General features: G+C 38.7%; 1 protein-coding gene across 2 annotated transcripts in view; it reads left to right on the top strand.

The window, feature by feature from the left end:
- Window positions 1-3,188: 3,188 nt before the first annotated feature.
- FBXO11 (F-box protein 11) overlaps window positions 3,189-23,094 on the top strand; it is a gene marked incomplete at its 5' end in the record, with an annotated part of 111,597 nt that continues 91,691 nt past the window's right edge. For both annotated transcript variants that reach the window (XM_081254042.1, XM_081254043.1), the window contains one exon: window positions 3,189-3,429. In XM_081254042.1, the coding sequence (XP_081110168.1) occupies window positions 3,189-3,429 (241 nt within the window). The remainder of the gene's footprint in view (window positions 3,430-23,094) is intronic.

Raw genomic sequence — 23,094 nt, forward strand, 5'->3', positions numbered from 1 at the left:
TCCCATATGTCTCAGTGAGAAGACGGAATAGCATCATGAGGATCAATGGACCTGCAGAGGCCTGGGGTCAGTACAGAGGTTGCAGTGTATAAGGCAAATGGTTCAGTGTGGACTTCAGCAAAGGAAGCAGCACAACTTCTCAAAAGGACAAAATGAGCAGTTTTATCTCTAAGGCTAACAGTTCTGCTTTCAGAGTATACCAGACACTCCATACCAAAGGACAACACAAGGACTGGCATGCATGGCACAGGGCCTTTCCCTGAGGTCATGTCAGCTTTCCCATCGCTCAGGCTTCTACCAGCCCACTAGTTACTATGTGAATTAGAAAAAGGCACTCCCTTTATCCTGACACTTTACTTCCACCTATCAGAAAACTGTCATAATATACTGGTTTTGTTAAAATAAGGCATCCTACTGCCACATGCCTGAGAACTGTCGTAATAAACTTAGAAATCTAGGATGCTGAAGATGTGAAAGACACTCCATCTATGTATACCTCATACAGCATCCCTCAACTCCCATATATATCTTGGAATGGGAGGGAGGTGGGGAAATAAAATCTGTAAGATTCAGCATCTACCTATAAAAGAAAAGAGATAATGTGGGGACTCAAAAAGGATAAAAATTACAGAAAATAAGCTATGTTTTCTTTGTACATCTGAATTAACTAAATCAACTCTGCCATACCAAAATACAAACTATGCCCCAAATTTTGCATTTTATTTTACTTTTTGCTATCTCCCATAGCACCTTACATAGCAATGGATACACATAAGGAACTACTAAATGCTTTCTGAAAAAAAAGTAAATTTTTAGAAAGAATCAGAATTATGGATCCACTTATAATATGGATGATAGCATGTAATTTTCCTGTCTTCCCCTACAGTTATTTGAACCAAATCTAAAATTTCACCCATTTGCACCTTGCTAACAACCATAAAAATCTGCAGTTCTTCAGTTGTTTTCTAAGTCTCCCTCCTCAAAATTTTTCTTGAGAAGGAAACTTAGATCTAAGTTTCTCCATTTTCAGGACCAAAGAGAGCTCATCTCAAAATTACAGAACTGAAAAAAATTGAAAACAGGATTATGTAATCCAAAGTAAATTCTTATTAAAAGGTGAGGGGACCCTGATACCTAGAAGGGTAAAGTATTTTGCCTAGAGGCACATATCAAATCCGGAACTCAAACACCCTACACAATAATACTGGCTCTCCCTGCCCCGCTCCCCACTTCCAAAATACAGTTTCCCCCCTCACCCTTACTTCCCTTATCGTACTTTGTAACCCCTTAGCCATCCATCTCAAACCTAAGACAGCAATTGATCAAACTCAAACGAGAAAGAAATCACCCAAAGGTCGAAAATCAGAGAATCAGTAAACTGCCGGTTTTATCATTTCCATAAAGTGATAAACAAAAGAGAGCGGAGAGAATTAAGAAAGGATACTTTTTCAGTCATCACAACGGCAGCTAGGGAATAAAAACACGTTTTCCTTGGGGACAGATTATGCTGAGGGGACCAGATACAGATACAAAAGATAATTCCCCTTGGGGTTTCTTCTTTTTCTGAGTTTGTGAGATCTAAAAAAAAAACAAAAAACACAAAAAAAAACAAACACAACCTCAACACATTTACTTCTCTACTTTTCTCACATATTATTCCCCCAAACATTATACAGACCACGTCTCCAAAGTAAATTGACCAAAGGTCTATTGCCTATTGACCAAAACCTTTTCAAGATTTAGGTGACTCCTCTTAGACTACGATTAGGAACCGACTCCAAACTTCGGTTACCAAGCTCCAAGCTCGGTAAAGTGGATCTCCAAGGTTTGCAAATACCCTCAGCCTGACTAAAGGGCACAGAATCTCTAGCGCTCCCTACAGCTCAGACTTTGGACCTACCTACCACAAAAAAACCCAAGTTACAAAGATTGGCTACCTCGCTCTACTTCTTTTTTCCGCTTTAAAAAATCGAGCGGGGGGCGGGGGGGGGCCGAGGTTGAAACGGCGAACCGAAGGATTAATCACTTCTCCCCATTACATCAGCAGCCCCCGCCCTTTCCTCCGAGCACCTCCTCTCCCAGAATCGTCGCTACGCACTAGCGCTCTCTTCACCCAACCCCCGCTCTATTATATGCCCTGATACCTCCCCATTATCACCCGCCCCACCACACTCCCCCTCTCCTCCTTCCCCCTCCTTGGCTGGGGAGGGAGGAAACCCGAGAGAGGAAACAGGGCGTTGAAGGAAGGGACTTGGCGATAAGAGCAGAGGCCCCATTGGCCCGAAGGTTGTATGAGCGCCTTCCATTGGCTGCTTTGCCAGAATCCCCGCCCCTCTACTTCCCCGCCCATTCGCCCCTCCCCCGACGCCCCGCGGCCCTCCCCCGCGCCCCTAACCAGCCCCGCGGCGGGGAGGGACCGACTGGGCGAGTGGCGGCTCCGGCGGTGTCAATGGCTCCTCCTGCCACGGAGCAGCAGCAGAAGCAGCGGCGACGGGGCTGAGGAGGAGAAGGAAAGGCTCCTTTAAGGAGGAGTTACGACGACGCCTCTTTTTCCCCCTATCTCCTCCCTTCACACTCATTTCCCCTTCGCCGAGGAGAGAAGGGGGGGAGGAGAGAGAAGAGGCCGAAGAAAGAGAGAAAAAATTCCTCTCAGAAATCTCTTTCAGGGGGTGTGGGGGGGAGGAAGAGGAAAAAAAAAAGAGCCGGGCGCCCCCTGCTCCCTCCCTCCCTTCTCTCCCTCTCTTCTCCTCCTTCTCCCTTCCTCACCCGCCCGCCCACTCCCCCCGCCGCCGGAGACGCCGCTCGGGAGTCGGCGGGACCGGGGTCTGTCTCCTCAGCCACCGACGCCGCGCTTCGCCTCGGGATCCCCAGGCGGGCGGACGCCCTTTCTTTCTTTCTCTCGCTCTGCCCGTCTTTCTGTCTCCGTCCCTCGCCGCCGCCCCGCCCGGCGGCCTCGGCCTTCCCCGTGCGTCAGGCCCGCCCGCCGGGCCTCGCTCGGTCTCTGTCTGTCTCCGCGGGCCTTTCTCTTGACTCGGGGTCTTGCTCGCTCCTCCGCCCTTACCATCTCCCCTTCCTCTCACCCCTTTTCCTTCCTCCCCCCTCTCCCCACCCCCTTCTCCTGCCCCGGAGCTCGCGGTGCGTGTGCGTGTGTGTGTCCCTCCGCCGACGCCGCCACCTCAGCCCGGCAAATGAACTCCGTCCGAGCCGCCAACCGGAGACCCAGGCGAGTGTCGCGGCCGCGCCCGGTGCAGCAACAGCAGCAGCAGCAGCAACCCCCGCAGCAGCCGCCGCCGCAGCCGCCCCAGCAGCAGCCGCCGCAGCAGCAGCCTCCGCCGCCGCCGCAGCAGCAGCAGCAGCAGCAGCAGCCTCCGCCGCCGCCACCGCCGCCTCCGCCGCTGCCCCAGGAGCGGAACAACGCCGGCGAGCGGGGTAAGGCCGCGCTCCCTCCCCGCCGCCCGCCGGGTCGGGCGCCCGGCTGACCGGGACCCGCGGGAAGGGAAGCCGGGGTGGGGGCGGCCTGTGCGCCCGGGAGTGGGAGACGGAGGCTGAGCGGAGGTGGGTCCCCCGGTGCCGCAGTGTCAGCCCGGCTTGGGCCCCGGCCGGCAGGAAAAGCCACGGCTTCCCGACTCGCCCGGGCTCTAGCTCAGGCCGCGCTTTGTTTGGTTTCGGGGGCTCGGCACCCTCTCCCCCCACCCATCCTTCTGGCTTCTCGGCTCCCTCACGGACCCCGCAGGAGTCTGTTGGTGGGTGGGGGAAGAGCGAAGGGTGGGATTTCCCCCTTCTCGGCAGTCTTCCACGGTTTGGTCTCCCGTTTCTAATAGGAGGTGGGGGGAGCGGCTGGGAGTGATCGGGTGGTTGGGGCTGGCTGGGGAACTTGTTTTTCCCCCTTTTCTCTGTTAGCCTCCCCCTTCCTGTGGAGGAGGGGAGAGGGGGACTCGGAGTGGTCGGTGGTGTTGGCCGGGGAACTTGTTTCCCCCGCCCCCCTCCCTAAGTCACGGGGTAGGGGGAGCAGCTTCTCTTCTCCCAGCCCCACGATGTTTGCTGCGCAGTTTGGCTTTAGTTACAGAGCCCCCGGGAAGGACCCGTTAAATCAAGACCTTTAAGTAAATGTAGAATCCATCGGCCATTTCCAGCCCCCTCCCTCGCGTGCAGTGCAGTTACCCTTACGCTCTATCTACACCCCTCTCGCCTGTCCCCCGCCCCCGGCGTACCCCCAGGCCACTGTGCTACCCCTCCATCTCCCAGTGGGATTTGAACGCCCCTTCCTTAGAACTGGCCCCTTGGGAGAGAGAGTGTGTGTGCATATGTGTGTGTGTGTGTGTGTTGTGTCCAAGGCCTAGTGAAATGTGTCATTTGGACTCAACTGTGCAGCTCTGTCTGGTAACCACCATTGTCTAAGGGCTGAGGCTCCGGAGGGTTGGATTCTTGCTTCAGCAAAAATAATGTTCAGTTCTACTTTGAAGATGTGGTTATTTGGGGAGGTTCAGGAGGTGGGGTGTTGCACCTTGGTCTCCAAATGCAACTATTCTGTTTATTAGCTGCTCTCAGTGGGGGTGGAGGTCAGTACCATATTTATGTATACGGTTGTTTTAAGGAGGAGAGGAATTGTTAGGAGACATTTTGCGTGTTTTCGTTGGCGGATTAAGGTTAATTTTACGTGCGTTGGTTGTCACACCTCCTTTGATTCAGGGAATTAAGATTACATGCCTTTTTAAAATTATACATTCTTTCCTTAAAAATTGTTTCATTGTTGTACTTGATCAAAATACTTAACAAATGAAAGAGGGAGATGATAATCTGAAAAATAGTTTAAAGGGTTTTCACTAGTCACTGCTACAGATAGTCCTTGTGAAAGCAGTTTTCTATATGTTGCTTGAAAGAATGTGATGTTTCAAGCCAGTTAGAGGTCTTGTGCAACATTATTGGTAATGTGTTTTAATGATTCTTGGATACATTTACAAATTTTTTGTAAATTAAAAATATTTGTAGTTTCAACATTTCCTTTTACATTTGCATATCAGGGTTCTCCTGTGTTCCATTCAAATAATATTCAAGTCTCCTTCCAGAATTGGTACTATATGTAATAGAGTTGACTAATTATTTTTTGAAAAAACAATGACACTGGATTGAAGTCATAATAAGGATTCTATTGCTAGAAGTAAGCTTTTCCAAGATGTACTGATTTGTTAATTACATTAGCAATGGATCAGATCCTTTCAGCTAAACTTAGTCTCATTGTGTAGTTTTAAATGTTAATTCTGAATCTCCTTTTCACGATTTGTGTGTATTTTCAAACTTAGTTGAGGTCCTTATATCTTAGTCACTTTTCTTCATTTGTTTGAAATTATTAGCTACTAAAGTCTATTTCCTTTGGAAGTAAAGTGACTTGGTAGTTGGCAGTCACATGCCAGAGTGTCATTTTTCTTTTCATTGATATCCATAAACTGACTAAGATGTTCATGAATCAGAATTTCAGTATGTGCCCAACCAAATGGTAAATCGTATTCACTGTAGGGTTGTTACTTTGCTGCTGCTGGTAGAAACTGTTCTGGAGATTCTATGTTGGCACAGAGGGGGAAAGAACTTGATGATTAGCCTTCAGGGAAAATGCTATGGGTCTTTGGGAGGGCAAATAAATGGCCTCAAAATGAATGAAACATTAAGATGAATTAAAAGACTAAAAAAAGATTTTGCTAGTTTTATGTAAAAGATATGTCATTCTTTAAAAATTGGCATTTTGATTATATTTTAAATGTACAGTTCGCATAATGATCAGAAGCTAGCCAAGAAGAATGCTTTTCATTTTAACAGTTTTATGGAGTATGCAAAGTGTCACTATTTCTGGTTTAAATAAGAAAGGTTTTTTGTTTGTTTGAAAATATGCTGGGTTTCATAATTTTGACAAGGTAATGAAGAAACTACAGCTAACGTTGTGCGTGTGCATGTTTTACTTTTTACTAACTTTTCATGGATATGTAACTCTTGCATTAGAGTCTTGGATAGAGTTACATAATAGTGCATCAGACAGCTTTCCAAGTAGGGAATTGAAGTGAGACTGTTTCAAGGCAACTTAAGTTAATTCAATCTGTATAGAAGAATCACTTATTTCATGTAAAGCGTGGACTTAAGGCTTTTATAGTAATAAAAGTTATAGGATAGTGTTTTTTTCAAGCAAAAATTTTGTCAGAACTGGTTTTTAGTTGCTTCTTTGCCCTCATGTTAATTAGTCTAAAAACTTCCTTGACACCTGCTTTGTATTTGAATGTTTGTAATGGCCAATGTTTAAAGAAGAAAGAAACAGCCTTATGGAGTGAAATCTTATGAGGACTTTTCACAGCCTTTCTTGGGGGAGACTTTCTTACACCCCACATTGAGAAATAATCAGCCTCCGTGTTTCATGGAATGCTTTCTTCATTCATTTTACCCGAAATGGTCCACTGTCTAAAGAAGGAATACAAATCATGAGCATTTTTAGGCTGTTAATTTAAAATACTGAGTTTAGGATTTCACATACTACTTTAAGCTGGTAGAAAATAATTTGTGTTCCACATAGGGACCCTTTGATAATATATTGCAGATTCAGTGAAACTGAAAGTAGTGTGGGGTTGGATTTTATATATTTGTTTTCTTTTAAAATGCTAAAAGGATTTAGTTTTTGCAACTTGTTCTGCTGATTTTATCTTGAAATCTATTTGGTAGTCTTTTTTTAGAAGTATGTATGAGGAAAGCTTACAAGTCTGCAGAAGTGCTATGTATTCTGAGCATTTTCAGTTTCTAGTTGTTAAAATTGATTACTTTGAATAGGTATTAAATGCACGTGATTTAAAATTCAGAAGTCCCTTTCCTAAACCTGCCTTCAGCTACCAAATTCTCCTACCTGGAATCAGTCTATTGATTGATTATTATGTCTGCTATTAATTTCTCATTTATTATGTTTTAATAAAAGATGAAATTTGACTTCTGAAAATCTTGATATGGAAGTTTTGGAAAATAAGTGTAATTTTCTAGTTATTGGGAAATTCATAAGATTGAAGTGCTGAAATTTTAACTGTGATCATTTATAGTTCAAGAAATTCAATGAATACAATATGTTAATGGATTTTGCTATTAACTTCTAGTCTGAAATAATTATATAGAGTAAAAATATAATCAGTCTCTTTAATCCCATATTTGTGGGATTAAAATCTCACCTATTATCCTGGAATTATAGTCGTTTTTTTTTTTTAAGTGAACTTTTGAAGTAGTTCAGTATATACATAGTATTACATAAAACATTTCTGATGTAGCTACATATTATATGCAGCAGTCAGGAAACTCCTTAGTGTTCTATTCATGTGTGCTAATTATACTTTTCTGTGGGGTTTTAACCCATTATATTTTACCTTTGGGTTCTTCCTACTGCTTACAGAATGAGGAACTTCTGCAACCTTTTTAGATAGAAGAGTTCTGGACAAGGAACCTGATTTTTCCTCTTTTAGGAATTATGTACTGTGGGTCACTGCTCTCCCATCTTGTGGCTAAACCTTCAAAATATTTACATGGCCTGAGAAGAGAGATGCCACTCAACTGTGTCTGTATGCGTGTGTGTACATACTGTTTCTCAACACTTAGAAATTATTTGAGGACTAGAAATGGGATAGTGACAATACTGTTGTTAGAGTTCTGCTGATAAGACTGAAGGGTTGTCCCTATACTGTTTGTCTCTTTCTTTACTGGAAATTCTGGCAAACCTGAGGAAAGGCCAACCAGCTTGGAGACCTACCAGGTAAGGCAACAAAGACCCAGTTAGTGAGGACCCTTGAATTTAAATTTGGCAGAATTCAAGGCTAGTGAGTATTTTCTCAGTCTTTTTTTTCTATTTGTTTTAATTTTGAAAATAAACAATCTATAGTAATGAGTTATTTCAACTTGAGGTCTCTTATTGTTCCCTCGTTTATTCCTAACAAGTTACCCTTATTTTGTATCTATCTTGTCCCATTGGTCTCTGAAGGGTTACTCTGTTTTAGACCTCCCATTTCTCAAATTTATCAGTCATTTAAATTACATTCTTGTCTTCCAGAGAACTCTGGTTAATATGTGAGGTTGTAAGCAAGGTACCCCCAAATTGCAGTTGTTACCCTCTGAAAATAAAATTATAAAGAAGCAAAATATAAGGGATGAGACAGTTGGGGGTAGTATGATGGCTAGAGCTCAGAGTTAGAGCTAGCTAGATGTGGGTTCTAATCCTAGCTATACCACTAGTGAGCTATTTGACATGGGGCAAACAATGTAACCTCTCTGAGCCTTGCTTTATTATCTTTAAAATAGGGACGGTAACACTTGTCTTAACAGTAATTGTAAAGATAAGAGATAGTAAAGTACCTAGTAAAGTACCTAGCATATGGTAGATGCTCAATAAATGGCAGCTCTTTTAAATATTAAAAATAATAGTAAGGAATTGAAGCAGCCATTTATAAAACTAAACCTAAGAGATAAAATGTGTATGAGTCGCTAAAGAGTTTCCGTCATTCCCAAAATGCAGTCTGGGTGATGTGGTATAACCTCAGAGAAAACTGATTTGCAGTTATAAATCACTAATCTTATATCTAATGAATTGAAATATTCTTTGAAAAAAGAATAAGAAAATGGAAGAAATGGGTATTTGAAATAATAATAAACATTGACTCTGTTTCTTCTTACGTACTAGAGTCTGTGCCATACACTTTTCCTACATACTATCCCTCTTAGCAATTCTCTGCGATGGCTGTTAACATAGCAGTGAATATGCTTGGTAAGTAGCAGAGAAGAATTTTGAAATTGGTTTACATCACCTAGTCTTTCCATAAACAAGGGAAGGTACTGAAATGCATTTGGCAGAATATCTCCCTCACCTTTACAGAAAGGAATAACCTAGCCCTTGCAGCACATCAGTCCCCTGTCTTATCCCATCTTTTCTGTCGGAGGCAGATACAGTAGTCCGATGCCAGTGATTGTTAAATCATTTGGTTTCACGTTTTCTGAGTAGCTTTCTGATCAGAATTTTACCTCATGTAGATTTGTCTCCAGATGAGATTGCACTGATTGGCCCACATGTTTTTCCAGTTTGTTGATGAGATCACTAAGCACTCATTGTGCAAAGAAGGGTAGATTTCCCTTGAATTACTCATAAGTTATGAATAAAGGGTGTTAAGTCATTTTTTAGCTCATAGTTGTAGACTGGACTGTTTCAGGAAGGGAAAAAATGTGAGTTAAATTAGACTTCAGTAGGAATTTTGACAGGTTTGTAGACTAAATATCCTTTTCTTACCATAGCTTGGTGTCTTTACATGCATAGCTTTGGGTTTTTATATAAGTTTGGTTAACACAAAAAATGTGCTTAAACTTAATCCTTAGAAAATAGAAAAATGAAACGATGTGACTTCCTTTGCGTAATTTATTGTAATTGAAGGCAAATATTGAAAATATTTACTTTACTTTGAAAATGAATGTGCTGTATATTTTTTATTTTAAAACACCCCAAATAAGATAGCATAGTTAAAAGCAAATGCAAATCATTTAAGTTAGTTGTTTATTCTCCCAATTTTTAAAAATCTAGTTGTCAAATGTTCTGCCCTTCTGACAGATGGAAAATTGTATGACTGTGTTCAAAAAAGGAGAAAACATTATTCTCTCAACTGGTGGCTAAACCTTAAAAAGCATTAATGGGACTTCCCTGGTGGTCCAGTGGTTAAGACTCTGTGCTTCCAGGGCAGGGGGCACAGGTTCGATCCCTGGTCCGGGAAGTTCCGCATACTGCGTGGTGTGGCCAAAAAAGAAACCAAAAAATCCAAAAAACATTAATGTATACTTTCACATATCATTAGAGATGAGATACCATTCATCTTTTTTTATGAAGAGAGCCTTCTTTTCTCTTTTCTCAAAGCTTAGAAATAATTCTAGTGATAGAAATGGAGTAAGAAACTGTGCTTTAAAATTATTTTTCTGGTAACAGTGATAATCTTAGTTTCACAGTTTTCCCGTAGTGTACATTCAGCACTCAGATGGTTGTTGGGTTGTGTCAGAATCTCTGATTGCTGCAAGTTTGTGTGGAATTAACTGGCTACTATGTGGATTCAACCTTTAGTATTGGTTTCTTTAGTACCATGTGTTGATAACTGACTTTATGAGTTTAACCTTTACTGGTTTGCTTACTCTACTTGGGTTTAGATATGAGAATTCTTTTTGCACTCCAGTATTGATTTTGTATCTTGCATCCATAGTATATAAATATATAATGTGTGTATATATGTGTATACATACATACATATGTATAAGTAAGAACACATGGCTTTAATGAGACTCTTAACACTTAGGAGGAAGAGAGTGGGGAAAAGGAAAGACATAGTCACCTGTTATAGTTTTTTTTTTTTTTTTTTTTTGCGGTACGCGGGCCTCTCACTGCCGTGGCCTCTACCGCCGCGGAGCCTCGCACAGGCCCAGCGGCCATGGCTCACGGGCCCAGCTGCTCCGCGACATGCGGGATCCTCCCGGACCGGGGCACAAACCCGCGTCCCCTGCATCGGCAGGCGGACTCCCAACCACTGCGCCACCAGGGAAGCCCATCCTGTTATAGTTTTGAGGGTTGGTGTGTATATATATGTCATTAGTAATTGATCTACTTTTTTGAAAAAAGAAAAAAATAACAGGCTTTAAGGAAAATTAGAAGTGAGTAGAATTCAACAATGTTAAGTAGGAGTCACTCAAGTTTGTATCATGGCAGAGAAGATCAAAGAAGACTTGTTTAAAATAAATGGGGATGGGTGAAGACACTATATTTTGAAATCTAGTATTTTTGGCAAACCAATTGTATTATAAAAGAAATTGTGGAATTGCTCATTTTCCTTCTTTATATAGAAGAAATTTCTTATTTACAGTTATTTGTTAAAAGTAGACACAGAACTTTGAATCACTATGTTGTACACCTGAAACTTATGTAATACTGTACATCAACTATGCCTCAATTTAAAAACGTAGACACAACTAATTCACAGTTGTGTGCAAATGACTGTTATCTTTGTAATCCTTTGAAATGTATTTACATTTTAAGAAACTGATAACTTGGTCAAATTTTCATATTTTAAGCTCAGTTAAAGTAGGAGAAATAAGCAATTTGGAGAAAGAGTTTTTGGGTACGAGTGCTCCCTCAGAGGAGCACATCAGAGGAGGGGGAGAGTGGAAGATTTTTGCAAGAATCACTTACCTTACATATTTATTTTTCCTTATCTACTACTTCTGAACCTAAAATTTGTCTTGAAGTTTCACTTTTTCTTCCCCCCCAAAAGAGTGATTTTGAGTTGGTGGTTTGGAGAGAAGAGAATTTGAGCAGGTACAAGTGACAGTATGTATGGGTCATTTACATTAACAATGGTCATTTGATTAGAAACCGTCTATATGTAACTTTATATATCTGTATGTGTATGTACTATATATATAACTACATATAGTTATTTAAATTGTAGAAATAATTTTTATTAGTTTTTTTTTAAGATTTATTTATTTATTTATTTTGGCTGCATTGGGTCTTAGTTGCAGCATGCGGGATCTTCTTTGAGGCATGTGGGATCTTTAGTTGCAGCACGTGGGCTTCTCTCTCTAGTTGTGGCGTGTGGGTTTTCTCTCGCTAGTTGTTGCACCCGGGCTTCAGGGTGCACGGGCTCTGTAGTTTTCGGCATGCAGGCTCTCTAGTTGAGGCGTGGGAACTCACTAGTTGTGGCGCGCGGGCTTAGTTGCCCCAGGGCACGTGGGCTCTTAGTTCCCTGACCAGGGATCGAACCCACGTCCCCTGCATTGTATGGCGGATTCTTTACCACTGGACCACCAGGGAAGACCCTATTAGTTTTTCCAACTTAAAGTTTTGGTGAAAGTATACAAGTGCACACAAATCACTGATGTACAGCTTGATGACTTTTCACAAAGTGAACATGTCTGTGTAATCAGTAATACCTAGATCAAGAAATAAAATACTACGAGCATCCCAGAAGTATCCCCCACCCCCGCCAGTGCCTTTCCAGTCACTACCCCCAACCCTATCTTTCTAACTGCTTGAATTAGTTTTACCTGTTTTTTTTTTTTTTTTTTTTGGCCGTACGTGGGACTCTCAACCACTGCGCCACCAGGGAAGCCCTATATTCAGGGATTTTTAAAACTCCTGTGGACCTTAATATGTAATTCTGAGTCTTAAGTACAAAAACTGTTGTTTCTTTTTGCTACTGCCATATTTTTGTCCTTTTTTGTTTGGAACCCTGTTTCTTACTACTTTTTTAAACTTATCCTTTTGACTCCTGTGAAAATATTTTGCTATTGTTTGGTCAGTTTCATTTTATTTCTTGTTTTTCTGCATATATTGATTATCCTTTGTTATCTTACATTCAGCTTATTTATAAATTATAAAATTTTCACAGAAAAATTGGGGCTCTCAGAGTTGTTTTTTAGTCCTTGTCTACATCTCTTCATTCCTTTCATATAGGAAGAAGGTGTAAAAGTGCCTCTGCCACAGCATCATGGATAAGTTCTTCCTCAAGTGAAAGCTTGTGCTGAAGTGCTAGTGATTTATAAGCTTGTATACCCTATGATACAAGTATTCCCTGAGAATGACAGATGGGCTCTGTTCTTAAAGAACTACTTGCTTGAAACTGATGATACAGTAGCCTCAGATACCAAAGGAGTAAGATTTCATTATTTCATGTCTGCTCTTTCAGCACTTAACAGTCCAGTGTTAGTACTAACAGTTGTTCTTTCTTGTCTACAACAAGCAGTGTGGAGAAGACTGTCACCTTCCTTTACATTTTTTTAATTATTATTATTTTTAACCATAGCCATAGTCAGTAAATGTTGCTTGTTAAGTTTGGGAGGGGAAAGGAGCCTGAGCTTTTTCAAAGTGGCTTATTCTTTTTTCTGCAGTTGTTTCTTAATCTCATTTCTAAATTAGGAGATTTTAAATAAGCTGACTTTTGAGATGGTCTGAAACTCTTTCTGTATCATTTGAGTTACCAGTATAAATAAGTGAGGTCTGAATGGGTATTACTGTACAGATATATTTCTTGCCTTGATGGAACTTAAAGTTGAGCTAGAGACTGAATATAAATAACATCTGAGATCAAGATGACTTGAAATAAGCGTGTTGGTATTATTTTCATTGTCTTCTGGTACATATTTTTTAAGAATGAATATGTGTGTGTGTGTGTGTGTGTGTGTAGGTGTGTGTATCTGGAGTTTCATTTGTAACCTTATCTTTAGACTGTTTGCCGAGACCATACTCTCTTAGAGAGTTTTCAGTTAAATGCTATTAAGATGAAGTTTTGTTATGACTCCCTACTCTTTGGTTTATGTTTTACCCTTTAATCATTCGTTGAATTACCTTTGTGCCACACTTAGAAAGTTGTTGCAGCTCAAACATTAAGCCAAGTTATAGCGTTTCTACGTAACTGAGAAGGAAACATGTGCCTAGTGAAGGAAATTACCCACAGAGTTGGGGTCATTAATCTTGTTTTCATAGTATTCGTCCTTCTTCATTACATTCATTGTTTTGCCCGTATATGCAGAAACTGAGAGTAGGTTAAAGTTAGATTATGTTGCTAGAATTTAAGCTCAACTGCAGAAATAAAACAACACTTTCGGGTTCTTCATAGCATCTGTAATCCCACATACCTAGTAGTCGTAACTCTCAGGATGCCTTCATAGATTTTTCTGATTCTTAGTATCTCTATTGCCACATCTCATGGGGAACCTGTTCTCTATTTCTGAGTTACTTGGTTTGAGAACCTCTTAGCTGAAGTCTTTAAAGCTGAAAAACTGAGCTGGGAGATCTGGGTGTAGTGAACTTGTCCAGGGTCTGTAAAGTTCACATACCAATCATAGACATACTTTGATAACACACACGTACACACAGTGAAACTGGGTATAGACACTCTTGATATTGTGAAGTGTCTAAAATTTTTTGGTAAAATGTTAACAGTAGTGTCTTAGGATGGTGGAGGTGAGATGATTTTTTAAATTCTTTCTATAATTCTTTGTTTTTCGAAGACTGTATATGGAATCTGGAAGGAGGGAGGTTTGTATTTATTTTAAAGAATTTAATAGTTCTGATTGTGATGTGAACTCAGTCTGCTTGGTTTGATGACGTAGGGTCATCCCCACGTGTGTCATTTTAGATATGAATAAAAGCTTAAAACTCTACATTTTTCAATGCTGTAAGTGTGTTTTAAGTACTTATTAATTTATGGACATTTTTGGATTTTGTATTCATTATAACTTTAGGATAGTAATTGGCTAATATCATATATAGGAAATGAGGATAACTGATGATCAGGAATTCAGAATTAAAAACAAAATTTGATATTTGGAACTTTGAGCCAGTGATACTGTCTTCCCAGGATAAGTTTCTGGCTGTAGATTATGGTAGTAAATACATACAAATAATATTTTAATTACATGCCTGGCTGAATGATGGAAGATAGAAATTTAGTGTGCAAATGAACTGGATAGTTACGGGAAAAAAGATTTATTATTGTTCACAACAGATGGCTACTTCCTCTGTACTCTGGTGGTATGGATTCATGTCTATTTGATAATTTTATACAGGGGGACTATTTTCTTTTCATAAAACTGGTGTTATCTCTGAAGAAATTAATGGCTATCAGTTTATTAAATTCAAACAGGGATTGCTAAGGGAAATTGTTTCATCGTTATCAGTTTTTTAAGAAGCCACATTCCTCCCTTTCTAAGATATTATATTCTAAGAAGCTTTAGAGTGTGGGATCTAATGTGTTTGGGAATAAATAAGAACCTGGCAATGTCTTTCAAAAAACAGGGGTCTTTGAAGTTAAATTTAGTAATTAGATTGGGAATTAACTTATCTCACGCTCACCTGACTAGTCTTCTGATTATCTTTATAAACCCAAACCAGGAGAAAACAAGCATTTTCCTCTTACAAAATACACTAAAACTTTCATTGAATGAGGTGAACTTTTGGCTTTCTTTTTTTTTTTTTAAAGTGGGGCTGTTAATATGGTTTCGGGCAAATCAGTCATTAAATGTAGATTCTAGATATTGATCAACATAGTTTTATGAAGAGCTGATTACAGATATATTTAAAGTGTTTTTCTGAAGTAGTGACTTGGTAGCTGAAGAGGGAACAGGAACAACAGAGCCAGGTTTAAATAAAGCATTTTATTCTTTTATGAAGCAGTCATACTGATGTTGTGACAGTTGGGGGAACTTTAAGTTGTATTATATGGAAGCTACAACTTGTAAAAATAGTGCTAGACATTTGCAAATAGATATTTACTAAATGGTTGTTTCTTTTTCCCTTCACCTTCCTTTCCTGGACTCAAATTTGTTCACATAATCACTTATTTAAATGACCGAGCATATTAACTTCATTGATAATTTTTTTAAATGTGATGAGGTTGAGTACTCGAAAAACCAAAAATAGAAATCAAATTACTTTGAATAGTCTGTTAAGAAAAAATGAACAAACAAATGTGCTTTAATCTTTGTAGAAATAACCAAAAAATGAGCAGTAGCTTAGAAATGTTGAGCCAGAAGTAACTATAGCAGAAAGTGATTTGGTCTGTAGTTGAATGATTTATCCTAAAGTGTGTGTGTGCATGTAAACACAGGAAGTTGTATCATAGCGATGTTGGAATGGTTGAAAAAAGATATGTCTATTAGAAAAACGTAAGTGTTATTCTAAAGAGTAATAAGCTAAAGCGCAAATTAAGAACTTGCAGGGAAAGTAAAAAAACAGTCACTTTTAAAATTGCATCAAAAAAAAAATTAGGAATAAACCTAATCAAGGAGGTGAAAAACTTCTATGCTGAGAACTATGTAACATTGGTAAAGGAATTGAAAATGATTCAAAGAAATTGAAAGATATCTCATACTCTCCAATTGGAAGAATCAATTTTGTTAAAATGGCCTTACTTCCCAAAGCAGTCTACAGATTTAATGTGATCCCTATCAAATTACCCCTGACCTTTTTCACAGAACTAGAACAAATAATCCTAAAATTTATATGGAACTGTAAAGGGACCCAGAATTGCCAAAGCAATCCTGAGGAAAAAGAACAAAGCTGGAGGCATAACTCTCCCAGACATCAGATGATATTACAAAGGTACAGTAACCAAAACAGAGTGGTATTGGCACAAAAACAGACATATGGATCAGTGGAACAGAATAGAGAGCCCAGAAATAAACCCACATACCTACAGTCAGTCTTCGACAAAGGGGGCAAGAATATACAGTGGAGAAAAGACAGTCTGTTCAGAAAGTGGTGTTGGGAAAACTGGACAGCTGCATGTAAATCAGTGAAGTTAGAACACTCATATCATACACAAAAATAAACTCAAAATGGCTTAAAGACTTAAATATAAGGCATGATGCCATAAAACTTCTAGAAGAGGACATAGGCAGACATTCTCTGACATAAATTGTACCAGTGTTTTCTTAGGTCAGTCTCCCAAGGTGATAGAAATAAAAGCAAAAATAAATCAATGGGACCTAATCAAACTTAGAAGCTTTTGCACAGCAAAAGAAACCATAAAACGAAAAAAAAAGACAGCCTACAGACTAGGAGAAAATATTTGCAAACGACCCACAGGGCTTAATTTCCAAAATACACAAACAGCTCATAAAACTCAATAACCAAAAAAAATAAGCCAGTCAGAAAATGGGGAGAAGACCTAAATAGGCATTTCTCCAAAGAAGACATACAGATGGCCAACAGGCACATGAAAAGATGCTCAACATCACTAATTATTAGAGAAATACAAATCAGAACTACAATGAAGTACCGCCTCACACCGGTCAGAATGGCCATCATTTAAAAGTCTACAAATAACAGAAGCTGGAGAGGATGTGGAGAAAAGGGAAACTTCCTACACTGTTGGTGGGAATGTAAATTGGTGCAGCCACTGTGGAAAACAGTACGGAAGTTCCTTAAAAAACTAAAAATAGAGTTGCCATATGACTCAGTAATCCCACTCATGGGCATATATCCAGAGAAAACTCTAATTGGAAAAGATACATGCACCCCAATGTTCATAGCAGCACTATTCTCAATAGCTAAGACTTGGAAGCAACCTAAATGCCCATCAGCAGATGAACAAATAAAGAAGATGTGGCATGTATACACAATGGAATACTATTCAGACAAAAAAGAATGAAATAATGTTATTTGCAGCAGCATGGATGGACCTAGATTATCATACTAAGTGAAGTAAGAGAGAAAGATAAATATCCTATGTTATCACTTATATGTGGAAGCTGAAGTATGACACAAATGAGCTTATTTACAAAACAGAAACAGACTCACAGACATAGAAAACAATTTTATGGGTACCAAAGGGGAAAGACGGTGGGGAGGGATAAATAAGGAGTTTAGGATTAGCAGATACAAACTACTATATATAAAATGAACAAACAACAAGGTCCTACTGTAGAGCACAGGGAACTATATTCAATATCCTGTTATAAACCATAATGGAAAAGAATATGAAAAAGAATATATATATGTATAACAATCACTTTGCTGTACACCAGAAACTAGCACAACATTGTAAATCAACTATACTTCAATTAAAAAAAATTACTTTCACATGGTTGAAAATAAGTCTTAAAAGAAAAATGCTGCTCAGTTATTTTTCTATATTTTCAGAAAATGGCTAGAGAAAATGAATTTAAATTAGATTGATGACCTATACTGGTGGAAGTAACATCTCACTAAAGAAGATTATGTACTTTTCTTTGGTGGCAGCTATTATTATTAGATATTTTAATTATCTTAGAGATAGTAAATTAGAAATTATAGAATGTTGGAAATAGAACCATAGTGCCAGTTCTTGAGGTTTATTCACTTGCTCAGGTTAGAATTAGAACACAGGTTTCTTCACTCCCAATCGATGATGGTGTTATCTGTTTTTTTTAATATAGATTTATTATTTATTTTTTGGCTGCGTTGGGTCTTTGATGCTGAGCATGGGCTTTCTCCAGTTGTGGTGAGCAGGGGCTACTCTTTTTTGTGGTGGGCAGGCTTCTCATTGCTGTGGCTTTTCTTCTTGTGGAGCACAGGCTCTAGGGTGCGGGCTTCAGCAGTTGTGGCACGTGGGCTCAGTAGTTGTGGCACATGGGCTCAGTAGTTGTGGCACACGGGCTTAGTTGCTCTGCAGCATGTGGGAATCTTCCCATACCAGGGCTCGAACCTGTGTCCCCTGCATTTGCAGGCGGATTCTTAACTGCTGCACCACCAGGGAAGTCCCGGTGTTATCTGTTCTCGTTCTGGAGTTTCATTATCATTCTGTTCATTTTTCAGTTTAGTGATTTGTTAAACTTATTGATCTGATAAACTTCTCTGTAATTCCTTAGTTGAACTAAACAAAATTAATTTTTTTTAGAATACTTCTCTTAGTAACTTAAAAAGAATATGCAAGTAAGATTATAGTTTGTTTTTTATTGGTTGACATATTTTTGTTGTTGTTTTGTTTTGGCTGTGACTGGTTGGAAAAAAAGGCAATTATATTGATATTATTCAGTGTAAGGTAAACCATGTTTGACGATAGGTTAATATGGTGATTCCCAGTGTAACTGATTTCAGATGTGTAAAAACTGGTTGATGCTTTTGAAAAGGTAAAGCATTTTTTTTTTCACTATGAATTCAAGTGTCCATTTATGATACTGGTGGTATTTCAGTCAATAAGGAAGTGATTTACTGTTCACTAAATGGTATTGAGACCATTGATTATTCATTTGGAAAAACATTCAGTTAATTTCCTACTTTGTACAATAACAAGAAATACATTCCAAATGATTAAAGAGCTGAAAAGTTTTAATTAAAAAATTTTTTTGTAGTAAAAACATCTAGCGTGAGATCTACTCTCCTAACAAATGTTTAGGCATACAATACAGTATTGTTAACTATAGGCAAGATGTTGTACATCAGATCTCGAGAACTTATTTATCTTTCATAACTGAAACTCTACGCCTTGAATAGCAACTCTTCATTTCCCCTTCCCCCTAGCCCTTGGCAGCCACGATTCTACTCTCTGCTTCTGTGAGTTTGACTACTTTAGGTACTTCATATAAGTGGAATCGTATAGTATTTGTCCTTCTGTAACAGGCTTATTTCACTTAGGATAATGTTCTCCTAGTAAGAGCTCAGTGTTTTTTAAAAATCTGAGAAGAAAGTACTTTTTTCCTAAGCAAGGCTAAAAAAAATCCAAAACTCATTAAAGAAACATCAGGAAATTGACTATACAAAATAAATTGAAAGATCTTTGCAAGAAAGGTGAAAAAACAAAGTTAAGGCAAATGAAAGACTGGAAGAAAAAAATTTACACCTATCCAACATACAAACAATTAATATATATGAGTCTTTATGAAAAAACAATTTAGAGATAAAATATAACTTATTGAGCTGAATCCTCTTTTAAAAACTATCTGCCATCCCATTCCCCTCCACACTCTCACTCTTCTCAGAAATAACCACTGTCATGAATTTGATAAGAACCTGTTCATTCCTTTTTAAAAATATTTTTACATGTATGTGTGCATCTGTAAACATTCACGGTTATGGTTGTTGCTGTGGGAAAGTAAGAGCTTGCCTTCAAGATGTTTATGGCTCAGTGGATAAACAGAAATACGAAATATTCTCTCAAAAGACATTTAATGTATGCCAAGTGAGTGGTATAAATCATGAGTGTCTGGCACTCTAGAAATTTTTAAATTGTTGCTAAATGAATTAATGAATACAGAAGTATATGAAACTTAAAGAAGTCAGTTCTGTTCTCTTCCTCTGTCCTACTCCCCAGAGGTAACTGTTGATTGTGTTTGTGTGTGTGTGTTTGTGTTTACTTTTGAGTTTGTTTAATGCATGTGTATATAAATACACATACTTCTTTTTTAAAATTTTTATTTATTTATTTATTTTTGGCTGCATTGGGTCTTTGTTACTGTGTGCAGGTTTTCTCTAGTTGCAGCGAGGGGGGGCTACTCTTTGTTGCCTTACGCAGGCTTCTCATTGCGGTGGTTTCTCTTGTTGCGGAGCACGAGCTCTAAGTGCAGGCTTCAGTAGTTGTGGCACGTGGGCGCGGTAGTTGTGGTTTGCGGGCTCTAGAGCACAGGCTCAGTAGTTGTGGTGCACAGGCTTACTTGCTCCACGGAATGTGGGATCTTCCCGGGCCAGGGCTCGAACCCGGAACCCCTGCATTGGCAGGCAGATTCTCAACCACTGCACCACCAGGGGAGCCCCACATACTTTTTTCATTAAAAAGAAACCACACTGTATGTGTTAATTTGCAAATTTTTTCTTTTTACTTAACTATATCCTGAGCTTTTATTCTTTTTAATAACAATATAAAAAGTTACCTCATTCTTTTTTAGTTGAATAGTCCATTATGTTAATGTACCACAATTTATATTAAATGTACCTCTATTGATTAACATTTAGGTACTTTTTTTTGCTATTACAGGATTTCAGTGTTGTACAAATGTCTTTATATGTTTATGTCACAATTTCAGTAGTTTCATAAAAGTGAGTTACTGAGTCAAAAGAATATTTGCATTTTTTCTTCCAGTTTTATTGAGATATAATTGACATGCAGCACTATATACATTTAAGGTGTATAGCATAATGATTTGACTTATATACACCATGGAATGATTACCACAATAAGTTTAGTGAACATCTGTCATCTCATACAGATACAAAATTAAAGAAATAGAAAAAAAAAAGTTTTTCCTTGTGATGAGAACCCTTAAGATTTACTTTGTTAACTTTGGTATATAACATACAGCAGTGTTAATTATATTTATCATGTTGAACATTACATCCCCGGTACCTATAAGTTTGTATCTTTTGACCACCTTCATCCAGTTCCCCCTTCCCGACCCCCCCACCTCTAATAACCACAAATCTGATCTCTTTTTCTATGAGTTTGTTTGTTGAAATATAATAGACCTGCAACACTTTGTTAGTTCCTGGTACCGAATTTGTTTAAAAAAAAGTAATCCCACCATTAAGGAAACTAGTCTGAGGGTTAAAATGGTTTGGAAAGACTTCTGAGAGAAAGTGGGTACTTTAACTAGATCATGAAGAACGAGTATGTCACAGAGGAAAGGGAAAAAATAACATTCTTATTAAGAGGAAATGGGCTGGACAAAGGGCTTGGAAGAGTTACCGGGACAGAGATTTTTTACTCTGTCCTCATACTCTGTTCATCTCTCAGTTTACTTTATGTTGGTGTTTCTTTTCCAATAAGGAAATTAAAGTGGAGTTAGTCACTCTGCTGTCTTCAAGGCTTTACTCTACCACCTGTGGGTTAATCTAAATCCTATAGCCCAGAATTCAGTCTCTTATACTTTGGCTGCCTATTTTTCTTTTATATGATCTTCTCTTGACAGACTCATCTACATGCTGTTCTTGAATGAACCATACACATTGCTAATCTATATGTATACACACACTGTTACAAAATTATGAACTCAGTGGTTGTTTGACTTATGTATTTGATCACTTCCTTTTTACCCCCATGCCTTCTTGGTAGTTACTTATATCCCAGTGTCAGGTGCTTGCTGTCATTTACAACTGTTGGTAGGGCCATTTATGCTTAATGTGTGAAGGATTATTGGTAAAGATTTGATAATATTTTACGTAGCAAGCTCATTTTATCTTGCTCCATGCCCTGAATGTTTTGTTTATAATACTGTTTGGCAACAAAGTTTCTGAAAACTCACCAGAATGTGTTTTCCTTATTAGTAGATATCTAATATCAGTGAAAGGACTTGTAATACACAACAGAAATTATGTAGAATTTATATATTAAGCATAACAAGAAGAAAATGTTTTTGAAAGCACTTAAGTAGCAATTAGCTATCTTGATATCCATGGGAAAACAACATAAGGAATTTTTATAATAATCATTATAATTACTATTTAGTAGTTATAATATTAATAGCCATCAGTTATTGATCACTTTATTCCAAGTAGAATCCATGTCTTTCTGATTAAACAGCCTGAATAAAGTTTGAATTACTATATTATGCTATTATCAGTAATCATTATCTCCCATGTATCACTTTTTTTTCATATATAAACTTATTTATTTTATTTTTGGCTGTGTTGGGTCTTCCTTGCTGCAAGCAGGCTTTCTCCAGTTGCAGAGAGCAGGCCTCTCACTGCGGTGGCTTCTCTTGTTGCAGAGCATGGGCTCTGGGTGTGCAGGCTTCAGTAGTTGTGGCACGCAGGCTCTAGAGCGCAGGCTCAGTAGTTGTAACGCATGGGCTTAGTTGCTCCGCAGCATGTGGGATCTTCCCAGACCGGGCTCGAACCCGTGTCCCCTGAATCGGCAGGCGGATTCTTAACTACTGTGCCACCAGGGAAGCCCCTCCCATGTATCAGTTTTTAAAAACACATATTTCTAGGAAATATTTGTTACATGAAAATGATCACTAATTGCACTGCGGTTACCTGCTTTTAGAAAGCAGGGAGTAATGACTAATCAATTATGCATTTCCCAAGAAAACTTTGAAAATTCAGAAAAGCATAATGAGAAATTGAAAATTAGCAGCAATGAAACAGACTAGAGAAAAAACTTACACATTTCTTTTCATTTGCTATAAATATAATACATAGAAATATATGTAGCATTATATAATATTTTCATTGGAATAATACTGTATATAATTTTGTATTTTCCCTTATTATTCAACGTATCATTATTTTCCCACTAAAAATATGTATGCATGTAGGTATATATTCTTTAATGGCTGCATGCTGTATTTTATGTATACTTGAATTTATTTGATCATTCCTCTACTGTTAGGCAGGTTACTTCTAATTTTTTTTCTATTATAAGTTACACTGTAAGGAGAAATCATCAGGATTGGCCCTATGAGTTCCAGCATTGAGATTCCCCGCCTTTCCAAAGACAACAGTGATAGATTAAACATGCACACATAGTTAATAGTCAGACTTCTGGTATGATTATAGCTGCATAACTCTACATCTTTCCCCTCTAGAAGTCATAAAAATTAAGAATAAGAAGGAGAGGGCTTCCCTGGTGGCGCAGTGGATGAGAGTCC

Source organism: Mesoplodon bidens (genome assembly GCF_964165515.1).
Source record: "Mesoplodon bidens genome assembly, chromosome: 14".
NCBI classification, from domain to species: domain Eukaryota; kingdom Metazoa; phylum Chordata; class Mammalia; order Artiodactyla; family Ziphiidae; genus Mesoplodon; species Mesoplodon bidens.